At 60.4% G+C, this 9572-nt stretch overlaps 1 protein-coding gene across 1 annotated transcript; it reads right to left on the reverse strand.

Moving 5' to 3' along the window:
* Positions 1-452: 452 nt before the first annotated feature.
* TNFRSF13B (TNF receptor superfamily member 13B) lies at positions 453-8139 on the reverse strand. The gene is made up of 4 exons (XM_062175128.1): positions 8010-8139; positions 6251-6509; positions 1034-1197; positions 453-703 (listed from the first exon to the last, which is right to left on the reverse strand). The coding sequence occupies exons 1-4, from the start codon at positions 8116-8118 to the stop codon at positions 453-455; spliced, it is 783 nt and encodes a 260-aa protein (XP_062031112.1). The 5' UTR covers positions 8119-8139.
* Positions 8140-9572: the final 1433 nt, after the last annotated feature.

Below are 9572 nucleotides of genomic sequence, written 5' to 3' on the forward strand. Positions count from 1 at the left end.
TGGCCACAATGTCATAGAGTTGCCACCTGCTGGCCCACTCCCCAGATACCCACAATGGCTGGAGCTGGGCTCAGAATCCAGGTGTCCCACGTGGGTGGTAGGAACCCAGCCATCGGAGCCATGGCTGCTGCTCTCCCTCCCCAACCCCTCCCCGCCCCAGGGTCCGCACCAGCAGGCGGTCAGGGGGAGCAGGGCGTGGCAATCCCGGTGAGACCGCTGGGAGTTCCGGGGAGGGGCACGCCAGCGGCCCTAGGGGGACAACGCAGGTGCAGGCCCTGGGCTGTCGCGGGCGGAGACCCATCCTGGGGAGCAGGGGAGCCTGGCTCCGCAGAAGGAACTCCCTGGGGCTGGGCCAGCAGGTACAAGCGACTTTATTACTGGGCACTTTGGGTGAGTTACGTCGCTCGCACCGGGACCCAGGGCGCCCTTCCTCCTCGCTCCCCCCCCTCCCCTCAAACGCCCAGGCTCCCCTCCTGGGCGGGCGCGCACAGCGGGCCGAGGCCGCCGTCCGGGGCGCGCGCGCACGACCGCGGGGCTGCGGTCCCGGGGCAGCGCCCCAGGCTCTCAGCGACCGCGGGCCGGGGCGTCTCGGGCGTGGCTGCGCTCTCCTGGGTGGGCGCCCTGCGCTCGGGGAAACAGAAGCTGCAGGTCTCCACCGGGCCGGGCGGCGCGCACGTTGCGGGGCCGGCTTCCATCGCGGGATCTGGGAGGGCAGGGACGGAGGGAGGGCGTTGGCGGCGATGGGGCCCGGGAAGCCGCGACCAGACCCCCACCCTGCCCCGGGCTCCAGAAGCCGAGGGCGCCCCCTACCACCACCAGCTCTGCCCTCTTGCCTGCACCGACCGCCGTGCGCCCTGCACCCAGGGCCTGGCTTGGGGACCCTCTTCTCCCCTCTTCCCGCCCAGTTGTTTTAATCCGAGTTTGCCAAAACGGAGCAGGAAGGTGCCCCAGACCTCTCCCTGGACGATACGGCTGTCCCCGTAGGCGCAGGGGCCGCGTAGGCAAGCCCGCGTTCCCTCCCCCATGCACTCACCTTGGGAGGGCTTGGCCCGGGGTCTCCCTGCCGCGGGCTGGCAGGAAGCCTGGTCGCCCCTCCTCTTGAGGAAGCAGGCCACGGCCACCAAGAAGCAGCAGATGATGGCGCACAGGCAGACCCCCAGCGTGCTGTAGACCAGGGCCAGCTGGTGCGCGCTCAGCCTGGGCACCAGCGGCGCTGCAAGACAGAAGGGACCCGGAGCTCAGGACCCGAGTGAGGAGCAGCCCTCACTCCCCAGGGCCCTACGCTAAGTGGCTGCGCCCTTAGATCAGCAGCTGCCCAGACCTCTCTCTATCCGAAGTCTGCGCCCCCACCCCCAACCAAGCCCAAGCAGCCCACCTCACTCCCCCACCCCCACCCCGCACCCATGTGGGAGGCCTGGAAGAAGCTCCTGGCTCCTGGCTTCAGCCTGGCCCATCCCTGGCTGTTTGCAGCCATTTGGAGAGTGAACCAGGGGTTGAAAGATTCTCTCTCTCTTTCTCTCTCTCTAACTCTGCCTTTCAAATAAATAAAATAAATCTTAAACATTCAAGGACAATGCATATGTGAAAAAACTAGGCATGGATTTCATGTTTTGGTGCCAGACTGAGGCTGGCATTTTCCACAAACTTTTTTGTGGAGAAACTGGGATAGTCCCAGAGGTGGACGGATGAAAGCCCACAGGAGCAGGACCAGGGTCTTTGTCCTCAGCTCAAGTTTCTCCTGCTCCCTACAAGGTTGGCAACACTGGGCCCTGGGTGCAAGGACAGGCATGCCAGGCTTAATGTCACCTGCACGTGAGACACCCATGACGGTACCGTGTGCCAGATTCAAGGTCACGTGCACACAGTGCACTCATGACAGGCTCATGTGCTACATTTAATGTGCGTGTGTCACACTCATGACGGTCCTGTGTGCCAGGATTAATGTCACGTGCAACACCCATGACGGTCCCATGTCACATGCACACGACGCACTTATGACAGGCTTGTGTGCGCCACTTCCCTTCTGCCTATCTCCTTTAGTCAGCCTCCAATGCCGTTCCGATCAGCGGTACTACACAGCTGAGACAAGAGGGGCCGGCGCTGTGGTGTAGCGAGTAAAGCCGCTGCCTGCAGTGCTGGCATCCCATAGGGGTGCTGGTTCGAGTCCCGACTGCTCCACTTCCAATCAAGCTCTCTGCTATGGCCTGGGAAAGCAGCGGACGATGGCCCAAGTCCTTGGGTCCCTGCACCTGCATAGGAGACCCAGAAGAAGCTCCTGGCTCCTGGTTTTGGATCAGCGCAGCTCTGGCTGTTGCAGCCATCTGGGGAGTGAACCAGCAGATGGAAGACCTCTCTCTGTCTCTTCTTTTCTCTGTAACACTACCTCTCAAGTAAATAAATTTTAAAAAGAAAAAAGCAAACAAAAACCACACAACAGGCCACTTTCCACGTGTCACCCAGGGGCACGGGCCCCCAGGTCCCTCGAACGTGGTGGGTGGAGTGGCCTCTTTTGGACCCAAACACCACCACTGAAAACATTCTTTCCTTAAAAAAAAAAAATTACTTATTTGAGGGGCAGCCAAGGAGAGCGACAGTCAGATGAACACAGCAGCCACGGCTGGGGCTAGGCAGGTTCCGGAACCTGGAACCAGGGAAGGAGAACGAAGCGTGGGCCTCCAGCGCAGGTGGAGATGATGGAGCCATCTTCCCAGCCTCCCAGGGACCACGCATTCTGACGGTTGCAGAGAATGACCACCAGAGGGCACCCCAGCACAAACCCAGTTGCTTTCCAAGCCATCTTGTGTTGGTTTTGTTTTGTTGGAATACTGTTTTCAAAGGCTTCTCTTACCTAAAAGCAGTTTAGTGCAGGCCCCAGGCTTAGGCTCCAACTTGCCAGTGGGGCACGCTTGTAACCTGTCACTCAAAGGGGCCTGTGTGGCCAGGGTGGGGCCGGCCCCAGCAGCTGGCCACAAAGGCAGGACAGAGAAGTGTGCTGACTGCTTGTCATTTGGTGTCACAGGCAAACGAGGCAGCGAGGCCTGGGTGGAAAGTTGCAGCTAGCCGCCCCCAGCTTGCCTGTCCCACAGGGAGGAGCCTGAGAGAGGGTGGACAGAGGGTGCGCTGGGAGGAGTTGGGGACATCTGACGCCTGTGCCCATGGAACTGACTCCAGGGCTTGGCTCACTGGCTGGGGCGTGGGGACAGCCACCGGGCACCCGGCCCATTCCGCCCTCAGCACGCCACTGCGTCCCACATATGCTGAGAGAGCAGGAGCCTCCTCCCCTCCCCCTGGGCCTCTGGCCTCGCCCACTGCCCCTTAGCAGGGTTTCTGACCCCTCAATGAGATGCCCCTATGCAGGCTCCCACGTTGCAGGGGAGGGGCGGTGCTGGCTGCCCCCTGGACTGGCCTGATTCTCTGGTGTGTGTGGTGTGGGGGGGTCCCTGTCCTTGAGATGGCCCCGCCCACTGAGAGCTGTCTCTCCTAAGTGCAGATGTGGCCTCCGAGGGTATCAGAAATCGCCTCTCCCGACCAGCGCCATGGCTTAACAGGCTAATCCTCCACCTTGCAGCGCTGGCACACCGGGTTCTAGTCCCGGTTGGGGCGCCGGATTCTATCCCTGTTGCCCCTCTTCCAGGCCAGCTCTCTGCTATGGCCTGGGAAGGCAGTGGAGGAGGGCCCAAGTCCTTGGGCCCTGCACCCGCATGGGAGACCAGGAAAAAGCACCTGGCTCCTGGGATCAGTATGATGCGCCGGCCGCAGCGGCCATTGGAGGGTGAAGCAACGGCAAAAAGGAAGACCTTTCTCTCTGTCTCTCTCTCTCTCACTATCCACTCTGCCTGTCAAAAAAAAAAAAAAAAAGAAAAGAAAAGAAATCGCCTCTCCCAGCACCCTGCTGGCATCCCCATCACCATCCCATCAGGGGCATCAGGAGGCCTCCCTGCAGCTCCCCCCACCCCCACCGTGCCCACCACTGCCTCCCGGCCTGGTGGGCAGGACCCTCTGTCAGCTGCATCCCAGCTCCTCCCCCTCCCAACCAAAGCCACACCCCCAACCCCACCACCAGCATCCTCCCCCAATCCCTCCTGTTCCCGCCCCCCCGCTCCGTGGTGAGGGCGTGCAGCCTGCAGTCTGGGCAGGGGTCCCACGGTGTCCGCCCGGGCTGGGAGCCCCTGAGGCAGGCATTTCAGTCCCTGCTCCTCGGATGCCCAGGCTCTCGCAGCCTTACCACGCCCACGCCTTCCTCAATGGCCCCTGCACGCGCTGTGCCCGCTGCCCAGGGCACTCGCTAGCCCCACGGGCCTCAACGCCTCAACAGCCGTGTGCACTCCGTGGGCTCCCTACCCATCTTGGCACACGGCACCCCACATCCACACCAAAGGAGGCTCTGGGGTTGCAGCAGGCGCCCCCTTCTGGTCACACACGGGAAGCAGCTAACTTCCTCCCATGGCGGGGTGGGCCACAGCCCACCCTCCCAGGGCCATGGGGACCCGCCCCAGGCTGGTCAACCGTGCCTTGGGGCCCGACACGGCCGTGCACCTGCTGTGTGACCCCCCCGGCAAGTCTGCAAATGTCAAGACTCAGTATCTCCATCTGTCAAATGGGTATGACTGACACAAAAGGGGAAGTGGTTGCGTGGCAGGGGGGGGAGTTCCTGGTTGGGTACAAGAACGGAAGGCAGCACTGAGTGTAGGGAAGACGTCAGCGATGGTGCTGCCGCAGTGGCGCTCTGCCCCCGCGGTCCCCCGTGGCCCAGCCCTCGAGCCCAGCCTTTGGTCTCTCAGCGTGTGGGGGCCTGGCCTCCCGAGACTGATGCCGTCATGAGGAGGGCACGGCACAGGGATGAAACCGCTCAGCCTGCTGGGGACTGCGGCCGAGAGCAGCCCCAAGGTCGAAGGTCGTGCCCGGTATGCGTGGTTGTCACCTGCTCTGATGCCACGGGGCCACAGGGGAGCCAGCAGGTGCGGTGGGGGGAGGGATGGAGTGGATCGTGTCCAGTGCCGGGCACTCAGGGGGCCCCACGCTCTCGCAGGGCCCTTCTTGCCACGTCCATGAAGGGCTTCAGGGGACACAGCCTTTCCTCCTCATTCTCAGGAGGTTCTGCAAAGACGCCGGCAGCCAGGCAGACAGCAGATGCCTCTGTCACAGGTGCTCACACAGTAGGGCTGCTGGTGAGTCAGGGGCTCACACAGTAGGGCTGAGGGTGACCTGGGTGCTCACACAGTAGGGCTGAGGGTGACCTGGGCGCTCACACAGTAGGGCTGAGGGTGACCTGGGTGCTCACACAGTAGGGCTGAGGGTGACTCGGGTGCTCACACAGTAGGGCTGCTGGCGGCTCGGGTGCTCACACAGTAGGGCTGAGGATGACCTGGGCGCTCACACAGTAGGGCTGCTGGTGGCTCGGGTGCTCACACAGTAGGGCTGAGGGTGACTCGGGCGCTCACACAGTAGGGCTGCTGGCGGCTCGGGTGCTCACACAGTAGGGCTGAGGGTGACCTGGGCACTCACACAGTAGGGATGAGGGGTGACCTGGGTGCTCACACAGTAGGGCTGAGGGTGACCTGGGCGCTCACACAGTAGGGCTGAGGATGACCTGGGCACTCACACAGTAGGGCTGCTGGTGGCTCGGGTGCTCACACAGTAGGGGTGAGGGTGACCTGGGTGCTCACACAGTAGGGCTGAGGGTGACCTGGGTGCTCACACAGTAGGGCTGAGGGGTGACCTGAGTGCTCACACAGTAGGGCTGAGGGTGACCTGGGTGCTCACACAGTAGGGCTGAGGGTGACTCGGGCGCTCACAAAGTAGGGCTGCTGGTGGCTCGGGTGCTCACACAGTAGGGCTGAGGGTGACCTGGGCGCTCTGAGGGGTGGCCTGGGCACTCACACAGTAGGGCTGAGGGTGACCTGGGCACTCACACAGTAGGGATGAGGGGTGACCTGGGCACTCACACAGTAGGGCTGAGGGTGACCTGGGCGCTCACACAGTAGGGCTGAGGGGTGACCTGGGCACTCACACAGTAGGGCAGCTGACCCATAGCCCACTGGGCCTCCACAGCCATGACCTCAAGGCCCCCTGCCGCTGCCTGGTCATCCTGCCTCCTCTTGCCCCCAGACTACTCGGCATTTTTCTTAAGTTCTCTCCTGTGCTAGGAAGACCCCATCTTCTGGCCGTTTGCCAGGACACCTGCTCCCTGGTGCAGCCCCTCCCCACACCCCGTCCCCAACTCAGAGGGGCCGACGCCCAGCAGGTGCACAGCAGCGGCTTACCTGGAGCGGCCTCCAAGCCTCTGTGCTCCGATCCCTGGTACCTTCCTGTGCTGTCCGCCCTGGCCTCCGACTCCCCACCCTGCTGCCGCCTGAGCTCGGGCGAGAGGCCCCCTCGGCCCGGGAACCGGCCCTCACAGAAGTGGGCGCACGGCTTGGGGTGCTGGCCGCAGACGGAGACGCAGCTGACGCAGTCCCGCAGCAGGGGGTCGTAGTATCTGCCTGGCTCCTTGTGGCAGCTGAGCGACTCTGAGAGACAGAAAGGAGAGGCAGTGCGGGGTCCGGAGGCCTGCGGGAGTCGGGGGTGGTCTCGAGACGTCAGAGTTAAAAAAAAATCACAGTCTGGTTTCCAAACAGCAATTCCAGATCACAGGGCCTCTAGAACTTTCCAGTGGAAGGCTATGCATGGTCCTCTACATTCCGTTCTAGCCGCACTGCCCGTATTTGATAGGTGGGTTTTTTTTCTAAAATCGGTTCAAGACATTCTAACTTTTGACCATTATTTCTTCTTCGAGCTATAGATCCTTCGAAAGTGTATTTCTTAGTCTTCAAATATATATAAGGATCTTCTTGGGGCAGGTGTTGTGGCACAGTGGGTTATACTGCTGCTTGTGACATCAGCATCCTGGTTCGAGTCCCGGCTATTCCACTTCCAATCCAGCTCTTTGCTATGGCCTGGGATAGCGGTGGAGGATGGCCCAAGTCCTTGGGCCCCTGCACCTGTGTGGGAGACGTGGATGGGGCTCCTGGCTCCAGCCTGGCCCAACCTTAGCCATTTGAGGAATGAACCAGTGAATGGAAGATTTCTCTCTTTCTCTCTCTCTCTCTCTCTCCCCCATCATTCTGCCTTTCAAGTAAATTAATCTTTTTTTAAAAAATAAGATTTACTTGTATTTTGAAATTGATATGTGGATGTCACACAAGTTCTTTCTTATTAAACATTTAATTATTTATTTGAAAAGCAGAGATACAGAGAGAAAGAGAGAGAGAGAGAGAGGGAGAGAGAGAGAGAGGTCTTCCATCCACTGATTCACTCCCCATCAGATGGCCGCAACGGCCGGAGCTGTGCCGATCCGAAACCAGGAGCTTCTTCCGGGTCTCCCATGCAGGTGCAGGGGCCCAAGGATTTGGGCCATCCTCTACTGCTTTCCTAGGCCACAGCAGAGAGCTGGATCAGAAGAGGAGCAGCTGGGACATGAACCGGCGCCCATATGGGATGTGGACACTGCAGGCTGAAGCTTTACCCACTACGCCACAGCGCCGACCCCCGTATTTATTTATTCTGAAAGTCAGGAGACTTTAAAAATGAATAAATAAAAAGGGAATATCTGAGATGGGCCAAGCGTGAAAATCATGTTAAGGGGCTATTCACGGGGGTGATAAGGTGTTGAGGTTAGGGAGTCTGATGGAGCAGTTACAGGCAAATGATGGGAGCTCCTGGCTTTGCTTTCACATAAAGAGGCGAAGTCGCCACGAGAGTTGAAGCTGACGGCAATGGCTTTGGTAACAGAAGGTTCGAGAGAGTCACGCTGGAGAATGACAAAAATGGTCTTGCGGCTACATCACAGAACAGGGGCACCACCTGGGCAAGGCGCCTGGGGCAGAGAAGGGCCGGGCACCCCCCCAAGAAGCCAGAGGCGGGCAGTGTGGCCTGATGGAGGGGTACAGTTCGGCGCCCAGCCCCTCCCACCGCCCCTCCACGGCTGCCCGGCTCTGGGGGGACCAGGCGGGCACGGGCCCCGGACTCACTGCAGAAGGCCGCACAGGTGCGCTGGCTCCGGTGGCTGCACATGGGTTTGCAGGAGACACAGGTGTTCAGCAGGGGGTCCCAGAACTGCTCTTCGGGGCAGGAACTCATGGCCAGCCCCGTCCATGGGCCCTGTGGAGCTGAGAGGTGGGGGTGTGAGGGCAGCTGGCAGGGGACTCAGGGGTATTCTCCCCGTCTCAGCGAGGAGAGGGCAGCCAGCCAAGGCCACCCAGCGAGCCTCGGTTTCCCCATCAGTGAAATGGGTGCTCTGAGCATCCCTACCCCCTCTCACACCAGCTGTGCCCTGCCTGGCCCTGCTCACAGCCCTCCGTTCCACTTCCTACCACAGGACCTTTGCACATGCTGCTCCCTTTGCATACGATGCTCTATTTCTTTGGCTGGGGATTCCCTCCTCACCCTTGAGACTCCTGTGTAGCCTTCGTTCCCCCAGGGCTGGCTTTCTGACTCTCCCCAGCCCTCTGCCACGCCCACTGCGCCCCCACCCATCACTCCGGGCACAGTACCAGCAGCGACTGTGAGCGCCATGGTTTTGTCCTTTGCCAGTCCTCAGAACCTACACAGAGCTCAGGGCACGGTAGGCGCTCGTTGCACGAATTTTTTGCAAAGCAGCAGGCGCTGGTGTCACGTCAGTTTATTCCTGGTTTTCTTATTTACTGGGGTACAAACCGAAGCACATGGCTGGTACATTTTTTTATGCACGTGTGCACCTGTGTGTTTTGCTGTAGCCCACACAGACAGCACTTCCTGCTGCCTGCAACACTCCCTGGGCCCCTCCCAGGGTAACCCGTGCTGTGGTAGAGTGGGTAAAGCCACCACCTACAGCGCCAGCACCCCCAGCATCCCATACGGGCACAGGTTTGAGTCCCGGCTGCTCCTCTTCCAATCCAGCTCCCCGCTAATGGGCCTGGGAAAGCAGTGGAAGATGGCCCAGGTGCTTGGGCCCCTGCACCTACACGAGTGCATCTTCCCCACAGGCAGGGGTAGCCATCCTGGACCACCATGTCTGCCATTGTCTGACCGAATGACCTCGGTGATTGTCATGGTCCAGCTCTCTGCAGCCACTTTGGTGCTACTGGGAGCTGTCACCCTCAGGGTCACTGCCTCTTCTCTCATCCTGTCTGATTTCACAATACCAGCTTCCCGCTACTTTGGCAAAGCATTTAATTTTTCTTTCTCTTTTAAATATTTATTATTTATTTGAGAGGCAGAGTCACAGGCAGAGAGAGGGAGACAGAGAGGTCTTCCATTCACTGGTTCTCTCCCCCAAAAAGCTGCAACAGCTGGAGTTGTGCCCATCTGAAGCCAGGAGCCAGGAGCTTCTTCTGTCTCCCATGGGGTGCAGGGGTCCAAGGACCTGAACCATCTTCCACTGCTTTCCCAGGCCATCAGTAGGGAGCTGGCTCGGAAGTGGAGCAGCCGAGACTCGAACCGGTGTCCATATGAGATGCCGGCACTGCGAGAGGCAGTTTAATCTGCACCACAGTGCCAGGTTCTCAAAGCTGCCCACTCCCCACAGTGCAGCCAGTGGGTAACCAGCAGGGGGC

This window comes from Lepus europaeus, chromosome 18 (genome assembly GCF_033115175.1).
Source record: "Lepus europaeus isolate LE1 chromosome 18, mLepTim1.pri, whole genome shotgun sequence".
NCBI classification, from domain to species: domain Eukaryota; kingdom Metazoa; phylum Chordata; class Mammalia; order Lagomorpha; family Leporidae; genus Lepus; species Lepus europaeus.

What these genes read in the sequence shown, in the direction of transcription:
- TNFRSF13B (XM_062175128.1), bottom strand. Translation starts at nt 8,118, where the DNA reads ATGAGTTCCTGCCCCGAAGAGCAGTTCTGGGACCCCCTGCTGAACACC. An exon ending in CACCTGTGCGGCCTTCTGCA is followed by an intron (nt 6,510 to 8,009) that starts GTGAGTCCGGGG and finishes TCTGTCTCTCAG; the next exon opens with AGTCGCTCAGCTGCCACAAG. An exon ending in GCTCCAGGTAAGCCGCTGCT is followed by an intron (nt 1,198 to 6,250) that starts GTGCACCTGCTG and finishes GCTGGTGCCCAG; the next exon opens with GCTGAGCGCGCACCAGCTGG.